At 35.9% G+C, this 17,820-nt stretch overlaps 2 protein-coding genes across 2 annotated transcripts; one reads left to right on the top strand and one right to left on the bottom strand.

The window, feature by feature from the left end:
* Positions 1-1,710: 1,710 nt before the first annotated feature.
* LOC120332420 (rhomboid-related protein 2-like) lies at positions 1,711-7,195 on the bottom strand. The gene is made up of 9 exons (XM_078119537.1): positions 7,109-7,195; positions 6,853-6,876; positions 6,164-6,319; positions 5,139-5,327; positions 4,235-4,377; positions 3,843-3,955; positions 3,155-3,255; positions 3,014-3,074; positions 1,711-2,725 (listed from the first exon to the last, which is right to left on the bottom strand). Exons 1-9 carry the CDS (start codon positions 7,160-7,162, stop codon positions 2,481-2,483), a joined length of 1,086 nt encoding a protein of 361 aa, XP_077975663.1. The 5' UTR covers positions 7,163-7,195; the 3' UTR covers positions 1,711-2,480.
* Positions 7,196-13,288: 6,093 nt separating this feature from the next.
* On the top strand, positions 13,289-15,523 carry LOC120333066 (glutathione S-transferase 1-like). The gene is made up of 4 exons (XM_039400416.2): positions 13,289-13,504; positions 13,636-13,783; positions 13,915-14,053; positions 14,780-15,523. Exons 1-4 carry the CDS (start codon positions 13,302-13,304, stop codon positions 14,986-14,988), a joined length of 699 nt encoding a protein of 232 aa, XP_039256350.2. The 5' UTR covers positions 13,289-13,301; the 3' UTR covers positions 14,989-15,523.
* The last annotated feature ends 2,297 nt before the right edge of the window (positions 15,524-17,820 follow it).

Below are 17,820 nucleotides of genomic sequence, written 5' to 3'. Positions count from 1 at the left end.
TTTTGCATCATTCATTATTTTACTGATTGGAAAAAATAAACTTGACTATAACTGGGATGTTAGGTTGCGTTTGGTGAATCAAATCGTCAGGCATTGGATCTTCATGGCTATCCACTCAATCCCAGTAGATTACAAATAACGAACCTTGCTGATGAGATACATGAACTCTCACAAAACGTCATAAACTCAGACCTATATCTTATTAGTCTACATAAATATTCCAAAGAGTTCATCAATGATATTTTTATAAAAAAGACACATTACATTTACTCTCACATACCAGGATAATGGGTTTTTATTTCAGGAGAGTAATCAATCATATAATGAATTTCAAATCGGTTTTTTGCTTTGCACACCTGAAGGTGTCTTTAGTTTAATGATGAGGCAATCTTCTTACTTTTTTGGTACCAAACCTCTTGCAACTATCCTGTCTGAATGCATTTTTGTTAAGTCATGGGTGGTGAAATCCTGAATTAGTGAATCAGAATTAAAGTTTGTTAGGGTGTATCAAAGCTTAATTATCGATATCACAAATTTTAATCTCTTTTGTTAGAAAATAACTACAAATAAAGCTCAAGAATCTGTATTCAATTCAGATTGTGTATCATAAATATCCAAAATTATTAATCTTTACAAAGTGGAAGACATGGTAAATTGCGCTGTGAAAAGTTTTAAACAGACTTCATCTGTTTATCTTCTTTATAAAATGGCGACTCTCTTTCCTGAATGGCATTTATATTGTGCAAGATGGGTCACTGATTTACTCAGTATCATTAAAGAGAAACCTTTTGATATTTATCACAAGTCATATATATATATATATAATACTATACGTTAGAATTATGTAGTTTTAAACTAAATCATGCAGCATTTATACCAGGACTGAGTTGATTCCTGGTGCTCGATTTTATGAAATTCATCTGTGAAAACATGGATTAGCATGAACAGAAAGAACTGGAAACCGATAAAGATCACAGCGCAATGAAAAGTTTTTTCGCGGAGGCAGGAAAGTTCGAGGGTAAATTGTGCTTTGCCATAATTATATTTGCTGCTCATTTTTCAACCACATCAAAGTCACTATCATATGTTTTTTTATTATTACAGTTTTCTACAGGCTCTGGTTTGAGTCTTTAATTTCGTTGATCATTTTCAAATTGAAATTGATCATTTAAACTTTGGTAATTTGAGATTCCCGAAGTTAACTGTACACGATCTTCCGAAATAGAACCGCAGTCCTTACAGCGACATTTAGCTCCAACATCCCGACTAACATTCTATATCCTAAACGAAGTAATCGCCTCAAATAGATGGTGTTACTCTTAGGTAGACGACGCTAGAAAGGAACAATAGGATAAATTGTATTTTTAATTTCAACACGTCGTGACAGCATTGCGGCGAGCAGATATAGAACGCAGCCCCAGTGGTAGTTTATTTATTGGCAGATGGAATTAAAGCAGACCCCATTACAAAACTTTTCATCCGCAAAATGTTAACACGTTTTTTCACAATAACGACAAATTGCATCGTGACCAACGGGCAAGTGGTTCGCCATCTCTGCACTAAACTATAGCTAGGCTCTACGTAATATCGATGTTTTAAATATCACGAGTCTGTCAAGTTAGATGGCATCATTCATTACACACGGTGTATAGAGCGGAGCTTCAACTACATCTCGCTGTCAATGGTCCACTGTTTTAAATATATCAATATCGGTCAAAACAACCAAAAGAATCTAATAGACCCACTTGTTTAAAAAAATGACTAAATCTATGGATATCTCGGTATAGATTTGCCCTGAAACTTGAAACCATACGCGAAAATGTCTATTCTAAATTGGAAGCGGAACAAAACATATGGATCACATGAGAAAATCACAATGATAAAAAAGTTTGGGTTAACCAAGTTTGTAGAACACAATGGGCTTCTAGGCACGTAAAATAATTTTTGTAAACCTAAAATACACAAGGTCATTGATTACCACGAGAATATCCAAATTGATAGTATTTTTCATTCGTTTTCCGACACTCGAACAAAAATCAACTTGAATATGAAAAATACTACTACATACTATACAGAAACTTTTGTCTACGGCAATTCAAAATATTATTTACGTTGAAAACATCTTAGTCGTGCATAACCATGATCAATCTAAGAAATCAAATAGGACGCTGTCCGTGTCATGGTTGCCATCTATATAAAAGTATGCTTGATAAATGGTATGATGAACGGGTGACTACGCATTTATTGAACTATAGCAACTTTCAGTGATAAGAATAGAACTTGAGAATAGCATTTGTAGAAATTGCGCCGTAGATCTTCATTAGCCAATTTCATATGCTATTATCATTTGATTTTTCAAAATAAAACTACTTCAAGAGCAGTTAACTAGTTGTCCCATATGCAGCGACGAATTGAAGAATTTCGCTTTTCAATAATATCTGCCGAACAATCTCAATGGCATCATAAAACAAATATTAATGTTATAAATCATAGCCAGGCCAAAATATGTTCCAAAATATGGCAAATACCATAAGAGCGATATAAACAGCAACAGCAACCCAGAACACGATTTTATCAGTGAGTGATTTCCTGAAGTTTTTCAAAACTATAAGACCCATTGTTAGTCCAGCTAAAGCTCCCGCGACGTGTGCAACAAAAGAAACTTTAGCGCCGCCACTGGAACTGTCAAATCTTCGATAAATGGAGTATCCGAAATCGAAACACACTGAAAACAAAAGTTTCATATTGACAGTAAATATCGATATTATTTGACTGTTCTCTAATTTGAAAATTTCAGTGGGAAATTAATAATTAATATATCATAAAGTAAAACTGCAGAATCTATAAGTTGCCGAAACTTAAAATGAACAATTGTTATATTACTAATTTCGCATGTGAAAATAAGCCTTAGAACTTCGCTATCAATGAATTTTCGTGTTTTTTTCGGGCACGAAATGTCCATATGTATCTTTATTGTTGTTCTTGTTTATTCAATAATAATGATGATACTTACGTATGAATAGAACAAAGAATGTCCTGAGTAGACTGGACACCTTATGCATAACATCGCCATTCTGTTGAAAAAATAATAATACATTTTTGATTTATCCAAAAAACTGAAGAAAATCAATGCAACAACAAGAGTTTTACTCACAAGAATAACGTTGGCTAGATGGGCTGTAAACATAGCGTACACTCCTCCACTAGCACCGACTAGTATAGTGTATGGATCGAAAATGGACGACGCGAGAGAACCTAAAAAAATAGTTCAAAAATACAAAAATTTCTCTTATTCTTCTTGCACGTTTTCTAAAAATATTAAACACGAAAACAAGAGGATAGAAAGAATATCATTATTTTTTGCAGGATAATCAATGCATAAACAAAAAGTCAAATTTTGCCTTGTGCTATTAAAATATAACATTTCGTTTTGATGACATCACCGCTCACAAAAACTGAATCCCATAGAGCCCACAGAAATATTTGAAACAAATAAAAGTAAGTCTTTTAGAAAAAGTAAGTCATTTTTGAACCATTAAAAATTTCAAAGCAATTGGTTCAATAGTTTATGAGAAAAGCAGATTTTTTTCACAAGATGAGGAAATGGAAAAAATACTAAAAAGATGAACAACAACATGATAAAAAACGATCTTAACATATGTTCACTTCGTGTTCAACAAGTTTGATAATGGAATTAATGAATTGTGATATTGAATAATAAATTGTGATGAAGTGTGTGATTGATAATGGAGGTATATGTTAACCTTCTTAACCACTGATCCCATAAAAAAACGAGTCTAAAAAGTTAAAATAAATGATATAACGCTGGAAAATTCTAATACCTGCTATAACTCCAGCCATGTATACTGCTGAGATTCGCAGTGGACCGTGGACCATCTCCAAAGGTACTCCTAAGATCAGTTGTACAAAGACGTTAAAACCGACATGTTCCAACCTGAAGATAAAAATTATTAGCATACAATACAATAAAGTATTTTACGAAATATTGACAGTTGTAACTGATATTAACAATCGCTGATTTTAGTGGCAGTTTTTCTTGCGACAGAGATGCTAGTTGACACGAGAGCTGAAACCAACTCCTACAAAACCAGTTAGCCTATTTTTTCAGAAACTAAATATGAGTTTTTACTGATATATAAATTTTCATCTATAATTTTGAAAAATTCATTAGCAATTTGTTATCAATGTAAAGTAACATTAGAAAATCTCTTACCCAGCATGTGTCAGCATATAAGAAAAGAAACGCCAAGCTTGTTCTCTTTTCGAAGGATCAAACACAAGAGGGCTTTGTAATAAATCTCTATGGTATGTCAACCATTCCCCGAGAGTCACGCCATAGTATATATAAACTGCGATCTGGGATTCGAAAAACAAAAAAGTGAATCGCTAAAAAGTAAAACGGGAGATGTAGTTTCAGTTAGCTTGGATAAATTGACTAAAACATTGTAAATAAACCAACATAGCTAGCAATATAACATTTGTTAAAGCCAACTATAGAATTGAAATCTAGCATAAAGTCTAATTTTGCATTAGTGTACTGATTTAAAACACCCGGGTTTCAACCGAATCTCGTCGAAAACTATTGCTTATTGTGCAAAACGTCTCCAAACTATCGTAAGAAAGAGATTTTGGTGCAGCAGATATTATTTCGAAATAAACCGAATTTGAGGTCATACTTTATAATTCAGATTCTTATTTAGCTAAATAAGGCTAGATTTCTGATTTGAGCCAAATGATATCCTGATGTATTTTGACGTAGAACAACTTGTTCAGTAGACAAAGGTCACGAAAACATTAATGCGTAACAAAATCAATTTTTTAATACCTAGAATGACAAATTACGTTGATTATAACTGCAAAAAAGAAAAAGCCCACCGCCTTACTCAGGCTACGATAAATTGGGCAAGTCGTATCACTAAGTTCACAAACGGCAAAGATTTCATTTGAAAGCCAATGAATTCTTATGTTTTGATTGATATCTAGAGCCTTATTTTGTAAACATACTATAAATATAATTATTAAAATAAAATCAAGTTTTATACATAGCTAGGTACGCAACACCCCCTATACCCCCTATACAACAAGCTAATATGTAAGAATCCATTCGTATCACAAACCTCAGCAACGCTGACTAATATCATGAAAAGAGGTGGAGGACAGCAACTGTAATGCTCATAATATAATTCCTTATCTTCATCATTCAATAACACGAAATTTCCAACTGCTTTCACTCCTTTATTGAACGTGTTTAGTTCCTTCACATCAACTCCAGTTTTTCGAGCCACGGAATGAACGTTTTCTGATTGCTATTATGAATACAGTATTTCAAAATTAGATTAATGGACAAGGTGTGGGTCGTTTTGCTAACTTGTTATTGTGAGGAAAACTGCTAATTGCTAATAATTCAAAACTAATGTGCCGATTTATTACAAATTAGTTCTTCAAGATGAAGGTCACTCGAAAGCTTTTACTGTTAATATATTTTTTTCAAATTTCCTACGTGGCTTGATATTTTACCCGAAAGTTTAGCTATTTATCCGCATATTGAGCCCCAGCATAGTATTCTGTTGAACTAGTTAGACATCTTTCGATAAACCCGGTGCTCAGCTAAGGCATAATTGGTATCGGTTTTATTTTCAAGTAACATCACAAATAGTCACACCCATTCTCTGTAGGTCGATGTACTGTACTTTTGTGATACTTTCTTTGTTTCAAAGTGGCAAACGACAGAGGAGGGCGAAACTTTATTAAAACAAATTCAATCAAATTTATTTTACAAATAAGCTAAACTAATAATATCTCTGGAAATTTAGATGTGCCAGGCTCTATAGTTATTATCCAGAAATATTTTCGAAGCGTGGACTTAAAAAAATGATCTCCCCACTTTGTAAAGAAAATATAAAATTTGTATTAAGATTTTTCAATATACAAAATATATAATGGTGATCAAAATGGTATTTATTTATGAATATCCAATAATGGGTATTCACAAATCCTCCGAGTAGGTGTGAGCTCATTATCGATGTGTAGAAAATTTCATGCATGACATACGATACTATAAATAAACAATTTCAAACAATAACGTCAGTTCATTCAAGATGAAGTGCCATAATACTTCGAATGGTAACTCATCGTCTCTTACCAACTGTGTGAGTTCCTCTTTCGTGATATATCCATCCTTGTTTTTGTCTGTATACTGAAGTAATTTATCTATAGTTTCCTCAGACAATGAAGTTCGATATTTTTCAACAATTTCTAAAAAGTGTTTCACAGCAATTCTCCCATCACTTCCAGCATACTAAAATCGCCAGACAATAATATGAGAAAGACTAATACGATAACTGTGGTGGATTAGCCATTGTTTAAAGCAGGGAATTTTTCGAATCACGAATCATCATATTCATATCATCATATTCACAAGTTAAATAGCGCTGTATTATTACTGTATTCTGCTGTTGATAGACAATTTTTTTTAAAACTGTTATCGATAGAAAAGGGGATAACAGTGTTTATATATATTTTGTTGAAACAGTTCGATACAATAAATTTTGGTTCCTTGTAATAATTTTAGTATATAACGCAGGCTATTCTTGTAATTAGGCCATTTGCCAAAACTTTGCAACGCCTAAGTGGAATTTTGGGTTGCAAATCAAGACTAGCACAGATTCACGGCCAACCCATAATATCTCTATTCTATTCATAAATTATTTTCGAAATAACGATTTCAAGTCTGCGTTTCGCTATACTATGTGGAAGGGCTATTCTTACAGACAAGACGCACATCAATGAAGAATAAATAATTCAGTATCTCGCTTACGGAGGAATGCATACCTTGTCAAAGATCCATGAGATATCCTGCAAAATAAGAAGGATTCGTTAAGTAAATGAAGATGGAAAATTTGCGTGCGAATGAGTAGTGGATTTATAGGTAAATTTAAATGCCATCTTGCTCTACGTTGAAGATGATAAAAAAACATCAATATATATAAATGAGAATGAGAATGAACACATTTAAATCTCCCATTCCGAATGTCAAAGACAGATCTATTGAATGTATGTTAAATATAAGAAATGGAAATGTTCTTACCTTTGAATCGCCGGGGCCACCAGCATGTTCAACGTCATAGCTAGCTGAAGACATTATTTATTTTTTAATCAATTAAATGATAACACTATAAAAATATATTGTACATTACTCAATGGGGGGAAAAGTTTAATCTATATAATTGATTCTGCTATCACAATCTTTCAATCCGTAGGATTGATCTATGCTCAACTGATTAATTTTCAACAATTTGTTTATGAACAAATGTGCTAATAACTCATTATTCATCAAAATGTGTAGCTGTCATACTAGCCTAACCTAACAGAGTCGGCTATAATTCTGAATACTTCGACCGTGGGAAATACCGCAATTTTATCTTGAAACGGTACATTTCAATTTGCATTGATCTAGCTTAGTGATTCCGCTATAATGTATGACTTATTTGAGTACTATTTCCTTTTAATATATACATAGCTAGAATACGTTAAACAACTCCTGAAATTTTCCAAATAACTATATTACTCGTTCGATATAGACTCATTCGGTCTAGACTAGAGCAGTTCAATGCGAGCTTTCGATTAATTCAATACATCGCATACAGAAGTAAAGACATAGTCTCGAACAGAGTTAAATCTCGATTACAAACTGGAACTATTACTGGTCCGTGTATTGGCACGATATGAATCCCAAACCGGATTTTCGAGGGAGAAGCAGTACAAATGTCGTCTATTCATTTAGCTATCACGATAGTCAATATCAATGTGACCACACTTCACACTTCATCGGTATACGTCGATTGAGTTCGTATCATGTATTACTACTCGATTACCACACTGGCTCTGACAAAAAAGAGAAACACAAATATATATATCATGAATGTATGCATATCCTTTGTCAACTATAGCAAAGAAATCGGCATCTATTGACTATAAGGGCGCTACCATACCTGAAACCGCAATTTCAATAACGCGGTACTGTCTGTACTCTGCATAAACGGTCTAAATACTCGACAATATATATTTCTGATGGACAATTGAATGATGGAAAACAATCGTCATTCCTTCTGTTATCTACCGTTGTTGAACTATTTTCTTATACAAAAATGTCGTATTATCGCAATGTCCTAAATCGACAAAAGTGTCGTCATGCTCGCCAGCCGCCACACTTCAAAATCGATTCGAGTACCACTCGTCTACCAACACATCAAAATAGTCATTCTACTCTGGCAATCACTCACTAATAATCAACACTCACTTGGTAAATTAGACTTTTATCAAAGATCCAATAGCTTGTAAAGGCAACTTGTACTTTTACCAAATTATCAGAAATGACAAAAGAGAATAAAAGCGCATCCAAGTTTTACTTAGGTATTACTACTTTTACTATTATTAAGCTCATTTAAAACGCACATACGTGGTGTCATTGTACCATTTCTTTTTAACAATATCTAAGACAATTCTCATTTTCAGAACTTCCTGTCTACCTTCTATCTAACAATTACCAAAGATTTCACATGCAAATGACTATATGATTCATATTTGGAATCCGAAACATACCAATACACATCACCTTGTAATTTTTCATGAAGAAACAGTCGATCATCCTTGTTTATATCTTTATCCTAAAATATTCATGTGTGGCACATGCATTATCTCATAATAGACGGCACAACTTTCAAATAAATCAAGAATATCATCAGCTACCTAGTTACTGATTAACAAAAGCACTCCCACGCGTCGCTCAGAGCCTCCGCCTTTTGGGTTCGTATCGTTTACATATCGACGTCGTGGCTTTACTGAAGTGACGGGGTCTCGAGAGACTTTACCTATATTCGAATCAAAATATATGCTAAACGTGGGAGAAGTACTACTTGCGTGCTTTAAATTGCCTTTTAATCAAATTCAATTATTGATTGTGTAAATCATTCATTTGAAACAATGGATACCTGATTGTGGCAATCCCTATAGTCGTGGTACACAGTGAGACGTAATATTGGTGGCAGGATTTTAATATTGCAGTGCTCACATTACATAAATGCTTTGAATGACAAAAGTTATTGAATAAATGTCATTAGTCTAAGGATAAGATAGTATTATCATTTATTTTGTTCGGAACCTGATCCAGGATTGAAGCGGGAAATGAAATTTTTTAATCGTGAAATATTCAACGATGCTCAGTTTTTTAGCAATGCAGGTCGTATCCAGAGTCCGGGGCTCGTAACTTTATCATAATTTCTCAGTTAACTGACGTTTATTTGCTGACTAAATTTCATTTGAGGTTTAAATAAATATATAAGCATATCAATTGAAGCAAAATCCCTAGATTACTCCTGGCATATTACGACATGACAAAATCCAAGATACATCACATAAATCTTTATTTTGACAGGCAGGTATAATTTTTTTTGAAATAGGCAATATTGCTGTCATTCAGCTCCCTATAGGGATTAGTTAAGATTTTCATATGCAATCGCCGAATGCGTTAAACCAGTCTACTTTTATGAGTCTTGATACTACAAATGAATTGGTAATGTCATAACATGATTTGGGTAATCTCCATCTTCAAATCTGGAAAACCAATACAGATCTTTTTATTTATAGATAAAATATTTGATAACCTGATTCATATGAGCCTCACTTATTTGCTTTGAATAAATATGACGTAACAAATAAATCTCAAATCGGTTTTTGAACAATCATTTCTCATAATAATCATGCCATATTACATACACTCATACAGTATCATATAAATATGATAAACAATGAGAAAAAATGTTCGTTTGCGCAACTTGAAGATGACCTTTTACACCGTAAATCATGATATCCTTATTTGCAAAATGAGACATTATGGTATCGAAAAATAAACCCGTTTTTAGTTATTCAAGAAATAGATTACAATTCATTTAATTAATACATAAAGATCCTTATCCTCACCAGTGACCAGTGTTGGATTAACCATTAAGCAAAATAAGCACGTACTTAGGACACCAAGGAAAACGGCCACCACATAAATTTCCATAGATGATCTGCAATATAACCCTAAGAAAGGCATTTATGATAAAATGGAAAACTAATTGACCATATCTTACTTGATTGGCTTATATTTCCGGAAAATCCGGGAAAAGATGACATTGACACCGACGTAGTATCAGAATGAATAAGAAAAGTACACCGCACGCGCAATTTAGTGCGTTCACCTTTAATGCTCGCGGCTCGCTGGCTTGAGACAAAATTTACGGCGTTTTATGTTTTATGTGTGTGATACCGTTTCAAACGGGAAAAGAACAAAACGCCGGGCAAATTTTATCCTGAGATGTTTTATAAATTTAGAAACAGTAAACCAGAGATAAGACGGCCAGTTAGCACATGAGACAAAAAGAAGCAAATTCGCAAACCTTCTCTCAGTCTTAGTATTCCTACACCGACAGTCAGAAATGTGGTTTGCTTATTGATACCTTTGAATTACCAGCTGATGAACATCTTCCATTGAGGCACAGATACACTTGCTTCGAATCAACGAAGTATGTCTAATGTCATTTTTTTCTGTGTAATTAGCCTCGTCGTGGGCTGGCAAGCGTGACGTAGTTAATTGAGAAAGATTCTAATCCACTCAACCCTCGTCAGGAGCGGTGGCGCAGTGGAAGCGCAGCGACATAGTCAAACATCAGACCAGGTATGCGGGTGGGTTCGAACCCCACAGGATAGACTGAGCTGTAGGGTAGGGCTGGCGGTGAGCAAGCAAGAGCAGCAGTCAAGCAAAGATGAGGAGGAAACAGAAATCATAGGCAGCCAGGCCAACCAACAGTGGACTGAGTTGCAAGAAAGAACTAGCAGGTATGGCGGGCGGCGGTCGAGGGAGGAAAAGGAGCCGATGAGAAAGAAGCAAGAGAGGCAGCTAGAAGCGTAACTAACCATAGGCAGTCAGACCAGTCGAGGTTATACTGTAGTTGTAGGGAAATAAGATAACATACGTGCAATTCAGCGAGGGAAAGGAGCGAGCCAGCGGCGGTCGAGGGAGGAAAAAGAGCCGATGAGAAAGAAGCAAGCGAAGCAGGTAGGTGACGGTGGGAGCCGTAGGCAGTCAGACCTGTATACTGTAGTTGTAGAGAAATAAGATAACATACGTGCAATTCAGCAAGAGTGACGGTGGGAGCGTAACCATAGGCAGTCAGACCAGTCGAGGTGTATGTTGTAGGAGCGAGCCCAAGTGCAATTCAGGGAGGGAAAGGAGAGCGAGCCCAACGAGCGGCGGTCGAGGGAGGAAAAAGAGCCGATGAGAAAGAAGCAAGCGAAGCAGGTAGGTGACGGTGGGAGCCGTAGGCAGTCAGACCTGTATACTGTAGTTGTAGAGAAATAAGATAACATACGTGCAATTCAGCAAGAGTGACGGTGGGAGCGTAACCATAGGCAGTCAGACCAGTCGAGGTGTATGTTGTAGGAGCGAGCCCAAGTGCAATTCAGGGAGGGAAAGGAGAGCGAGCCCAACGAGCGGCGGTCGAGGGAGGAAAAAGAGCCGATGAGAAAGAAGCAAGAGAGGCAGCTAGGTGACGGTGGGAGCGTATATACAAACTGTTGTAGGAGCGAGCCCGAGTGCATCAGGGAGGGGAAGGAGCGAGCCCCAATGAACAAGCCAACGAGCAGGCGCGAGAGGCGGGTGGTCGAGGGAGGAAAAGGAGCCAGCCGGATAGGCAAGAAGAAAAAGGCAGCCGAAGGATCATCGGGGAAGTGAAGGTAAACAGACAGGTTTGTCGCAAGTTGGCATGTCCTCCTCCCCATGTTCTGCACGCGGTCGAGGACAAAAATACGTAATGAAGTAACAACAACAGATAATGGCGTCACCTGTAAATAATAATCGAGCACCTACTAACGAAGTCACGGGAGTTCAATAAATACCCTGGCAAAACAGGAAAACATTATCTATCAGGGTCATCAAGAAAACAGGCTAACTTTTTGGCATGGCTACCAACTAAAAAAAAACGTTTATTCACAAATTTGTATCACAAGATAAATAGGAAGGAAATTACGATTTTATTTATTTATTTATTAGTTTGAACGTTATGTATATGATTTCAAAGTTCAATTATGCTTGATCGACAGTTGTCCGACATTGTAGTAGCCTCGAACCCAGCACGAATTTAACAAATAGTGGGGTTGGAGAATACCGTGTAATTGTTTAATCCTTGTTTTTAATTGTTCCCCACTAAAAGGTCCACTTCATTGATTGGCATTACCTTTCCTTTTGTTCTTTAAATGTCCATACTTTAAATACTTTACTGAGAACTAACCACCAACTTGATAACTATTATTTAAGTGCATACAAATTTTTGCGAGGCATGCTTGTCTGAACAAGTCTGACCCGGGTCAGACGAAACGTTCAGGAATACATTTATGTCAGTGAATTTGAAAATCACATCATATAAATATCGTGTGTAGCGAAATTTTTTCCGAAATGAAATCTTGGCTTTTATAATTTCCCTCACTTTTTCTTTCATCACTCTAATAGAGGATTACTGATCTTTCGCCTCATTTAGGAAATTCATTTAATAATGATATATATAGACTTCTGAATGCCAATGCTGGAAGGGATGGTTAAGGGAAAAATTAGAGTGAAGTTATTTGGAAGAACTAGTTGCTTGCTTCTGCAATTTTGCTCTCCACTGCCACTTTTTGACTGTTTTACGATGTTGAAAAGAAAACGATTACAACCCTTGACTCGTGACAACGACACTATATTATTAAACTAGAATGACCCGGTGCAAAATTTTGACCCAGATTTGAGATAACGTGACCTGATCTAAGGAACTTTTTCAACACGAAACCAATTATAAGTATTTTCTCTAGTAAAATATATGCTTTTATATATTTCAATAGTTTTTAAACACAAAATTGTTATTTGAATAACAATATTCAATCATCAGACTTCTGTGCTTACACACGCGGATGTAGATTTTCTATTGCGACATTGCAGCGAAATATATAGCAAATTAACATGGGATGGATTTGTTCGTCGAAGTATTTGACATCGATGTTGTAAAAAAATCTGGTATTCCCCACTAAAATAATATTACGCCATTCGTTATGTCATTGAATAACGATTGCGACAAGGACCATCATAGCATGGCGTCATTAAGAGAATGACGTCTTTGTCCGTATTGTATATAAAACCGACTCGGTTTCTTCAGACTGATCACAAATTCTCACAAACAAAACTGCACGCTTCAGCGACTCGATTCAAAATGGTATTGACGTTTTATTGGCATCCCGCAAGCGGGCCGGCTAAAGTTGTATGGTCAGTATTAGAAGCCCTTGCAATCCCGTACGAAAAGAGATTTATTGATCTGATAGGCAAAAAGGATCACAAAAGTCCAGAATATCTAGCAATCAACCCAGAAGGCAAAGTACCGTATATTGTTGATGGGAATTTTAACTTGGGGGAAAGGTAAATTTCATTATATATACAGTATATATATTAATGTAAGAAACCAAAGTATTTTCAGTTTAAACTGGAAAACTTTCAATTTTTCGTTTCAAATCACGGTTATTATTGTGAAACTAAATCGTTTTTTACAGTCGCGCTATCATCTGCTATCTTTGCTCAAAATATGAAGGAAATGACAAGGAAAAGAAACTTTATCCGACCGAATTGAAAGCTCGGTCCAAAGTCAACGAATCGCTCTTCCAAGATTTTCAGTACTTCACAAATCTTTTAGAATATTCCGTAAGTTTTCGAATATTACACGCTTTTCTTTTTGTAAGACATTCATATATTCATTATATTCAAAATAGGGGGTCGCTATGCAAACAGCAATTCATAGTTGCTGTGAATGCAATAGTGTGTTTTTGTTTTAGAATATCCTTGGAGTTATTTATCGTGGAGAAACTGGTCCAATTCCTGAACGATGGCCTGCGTTAGAAGACAACTATAATCGTTTAGAAAGGAGACTTACACAACAAGAATATATGGCTTCAGATTATATTACCGTTGCAGGTAAAATGGCTGTTATCAGCACGATTAATTTATTAAATTTATTATTTGGAAGACCAGTATAAATTTCGCAATTTGAATTATTTCTTTTTTATAATTTTATACTGACAAAATATAAAAGGATTTCTTAGGCAATATGAATTAAAAATTGTATTTAGCAGTTGGAGTTGATCCCAAACTGGGCTGGAGCTCCTGGGGCATCAAAAACGGGAGTGTTACAGAATTGTACGAATCGGATTTATATAATTCGATTAGAGCCCCAATTAGAGATGCTATCAGAATTCGGTCCAGACACACAAATTTATGCATAATCTCATGTATCGAATAAAATAGAAAATATGTCATAAATCATTCCCCACTCGCAGAACGTTTGATGTTAACTCGTAAATTTTATCTCTTTTTGTCGTTTTTCAAACTCAACTCATTTTGAGCCCAGCCCAAGATCGGAGCCAACACACAACTTCAAAATATAACATTTTATATAATTATTCTACGCGCACATTACTAATTTATTTGTTATATTATATAATATAATATTCTCAATCAGGATTAGTTTAACGTAAAAACTATCGAATGTGTTATTTTATTGGTAATAGACAATTCTTGCATTTAAAACACGATACAAATATTGGTTGAAAAACGTCACAAATATCTGAAGTGCCCTGAAACAGAGTAAACAAATTGCAGGGAATTGTTGATAGCATGTTACAATATGGTGAAATTGTTTAGATTATTCCGCGTTTGCTGTCGTTGCTGGTATCGAAATTCATCTTCCTGAACTGGACTTTGACAAATATCCACGCCTTCTAGAATGGAAAAAGAAAATGGAAGATATGCCCGCCGTTGATTTTTGTTATGGAGATTCTGAGGCAAAGTTTAAAGAATTGTTCGATGAAATTGTGGCTGCAAACACAGAGAAAAATGCAAACAAAAATTGATTGGTTTTTGAAGAATGATATTTGTTGGAAACACTATATGGATATGCCATACTACTAAACTCTTACTTTTTTTGTAATTAATTATTGACTTTTTTGATGTTTTTTCGACCCGTTTCATATAACTTATTGTATTCAGGTTGATTCACAGACTATTACTGCTTTTTGCGGTCGTGATTGCACGATTGTCCATATATATAAGCTAGCATCCAAATGTATGTACATATTTTTTTCTCTCATTTTGTTGCATTACATATATGTCATTATGCTTCAGTAAACCTTGAATCACAGGCTTTGCAAATGCCTGGTTATTACGCTTTGACGAAGCATGGCGAAGAGGGTTAAGATAGCTTTGAACCAAAGACGGTAATCCCAACGCGTTATCCAACATAGCATTATAGATCATGCATGCTGTTTTCATGTAATTTAAAGTATATAGTAAGTACATCTGCAATAATGTTTATAATGGGAACAGACATATGCGCGTAACAGCATTAATGAACTAAATTCATTTATTCATTGGGTTGTAATGTCCCAATGTCTTAGGGCGTTCGCAGTGTAAATTGGTGAATTATTACTGTAAACATGGTTACCTGGTAATTATATTTCTGAGTTTTTCAAAAAATTAATGTTTAAAAAAATAGTAAGCAAGCTATAATTACCAGAAATGTCGTATCATTGGCCAGCGGGTCATGAAATGACCCATCTATTTTTCGGTGACAATTAACTGATGAGAAGTGGTAATAAAGGCAGCTTACTTCAACATAAAAATAATTAAACTACTGTGGTAGCTTTGGTATCGATATGCAGCTACTGGCAGCAAGGCTGTTACTATGTTCGTGATATGATAATGATTTTATTTCTTGCAACTTGCTTTTCACAACGAAAGAGCATGACTAGGGAGAACGGTGGGGACGTAATAGCCAGTCAGAGACCAAGTGCATGTAGACTGTAGTTGTAGGGAAGGTTCAGCAGACAAATAAAGATAACATGCATTGCAATTCAGGGAAAGGAGAGAGCAAGCGCGAGAGGCAGCAGCAGCAGCAGATCGTTCATCAGAGTCAAAGGAGGAAAAGGATCTCGGGAGATCCAGCCAGCGATCGGAGCGGTCGGAGGAGGGAAACCGGGCAAAAGAGTCGTAAGCCAGGAAGAATCGGGGAGCGAGTTCCAGCGAATCAGATCGTTCAGGGCGGTCAAGAGGAAAACGAGCAAAAACGTAAGCCAGGAAGAAGAATCAGGGAGCGAGCGAGTGTCGCATTCATGCGTTCCAGCGATCAGGGCGGCCGAAGGAGGAAGAAAAGTCGTAAGAGAGGCGGGAAGCCAGGAAGAAATCCATCGGGGAGCAAGCGAGAGTGTCCGTCACATGGTTTGTCCGTCGCATGGTGGGTTAAAAAAAAAATACATGATGCGGTCAAGGGAGGAAAAGGATCTCGAATTCAGGCGTTCCAACGATTTCAGGGCTGTCAAGGGCAGAAAAGGAGGAGCCGGCAGCCAAAAAGGAATCGGGGAGCAATCGAGAGACGGGAAAGGTACCCAACAACAACAACACAGGCAAGTTTTGGTCACAGCATGGTCTGCGCGCGGGTCGAGGAAAGAAAAGGAGGGGCCGGCAGTCAAAAAGGAATCGGGGAGAATCTATTCATATTAGATAGCGTGACACAGACTAGTTGAGCAAGATTGAAAACAAAAATACGTAATGAAGTAACAACATGCAACAGAATTTAATGCGTCGCCTGTAAATAAACGAGCACTACTAACGAAGTCACGGGAGTTCGATACAATAATATACTGGCAAAACAGGAAACATTCAAAATATCAAATAAAAGAACGTATCGGGAGCATCAAGAAACCAGGCCATTCCATAAATGACTTTTTGGCATGCCCACCAACTAAAAAAAACGTTTATTCTCAAATTTGTATCACAGGAACCATAGCAATGAAATTGCGATTTTATTTATTTATTACTTATCGATCTTTAGATCGGTAAGTATGTTGATATGTATTTGTCTGTTTTTCTGTCTGTATGTTTGTCTGTCTGTCTGTTAGATGCACGCGATATCTCACGAAAGCGTGGTTGAATCTGCTCCAAATTTGCATGTGCATTCATCATATCTCGGGCCAGAAGCCTATTGATTTTGAATGAACTATGTCGTATATTTAGTTTCGCAGTTTCGATCGATAAGTCTTCGGTCTCCGATCGATATTTTCTTTTATTAGTTTGGAAGTTATATATGATTTCAAAGTTCAATTATGATTGATCAACAGTTTTCCAACGATGTAGCCTCGAACCCAGCACGAATTTAACATATACTGTGGTAGGAGAATACCGTGTAATTGTTTTAATCCTTTTTTTTAATTGTTCCCCACTCAAAGGTCCACTTCATTGATTGGCATTTACCTTTCCTTTTGTTCTTTAAGTGTCCATACTTTGAATACTCTACTGAGAACTAACCACCAACTTGATAACTATTATTTAAGTGCATACAAATTTTTGCGAGGCATGCTTGTCTGAACAAGTCTGACCCGGGTCAGACGAAACGTTCAGGAATACATTTATGTCAGTGAATTTGAAAATCACATCATATAAATATCTTGTGTAGCGAAATTTTTCCGAAATGAAATCTTGGCTTTTATAATTTCCCTCACTTTTTTTTTTTCACTCTAATAGAGGATTACTGATCTTTCGCCTCCTTTAAGGATTCATTTAATAATGATGTATATAGACCTCTGAATGCCAATGTTAGAAGGGATGGTTAAGGGGAAAATTAGAATGAAGTTATTTGAAAGAACTAAGTGCTTGCTTCTGCAATTTTGCTCTCCACTGCCACTTTTTGA

This window comes from Styela clava, chromosome 13 (genome assembly GCF_964204865.1).
Source record: "Styela clava chromosome 13, kaStyClav1.hap1.2, whole genome shotgun sequence".
NCBI lineage: Eukaryota > Metazoa > Chordata > Ascidiacea > Stolidobranchia > Styelidae > Styela > Styela clava.
This window is presented reverse-complemented; position numbering and strand designations above follow the sequence as displayed.

What these genes read in the sequence shown, in the direction of transcription:
- LOC120333066 (XM_039400416.2), top strand. Translation starts at nt 13,302, where the DNA reads ATGGTATTGACGTTTTATTGGCATCCCGCAAGCGGGCCGGCTAAAGTT. An exon ending in AATTTTAACTTGGGGGAAAG is followed by an intron (nt 13,505 to 13,635) that starts GTAAATTTCATT and finishes CGTTTTTTACAG; the next exon opens with TCGCGCTATCATCTGCTATC. An exon ending in AGATTATATTACCGTTGCAG is followed by an intron (nt 14,054 to 14,779) that starts GTAAAATGGCTG and finishes GAAATTGTTTAG; the next exon opens with ATTATTCCGCGTTTGCTGTC.
- LOC120332420 (XM_078119537.1), bottom strand. Translation starts at nt 7,162, where the DNA reads ATGTCTTCAGCTAGCTATGACGTTGAACATGCTGGTGGCCCCGGCGAT. An exon ending in GTGGCCCCGGCGATTCAAAG is followed by an intron (nt 6,877 to 7,108) that starts GTAAGAACATTT and finishes CTTATTTTGCAG; the next exon opens with GATATCTCATGGATCTTTGA. An exon ending in ATTCTTTGTTCTATTCATAC is followed by an intron (nt 2,726 to 3,013) that starts GTAAGTATCATC and finishes TTTTGTTTTCAG; the next exon opens with TGTGTTTCGATTTCGGATAC.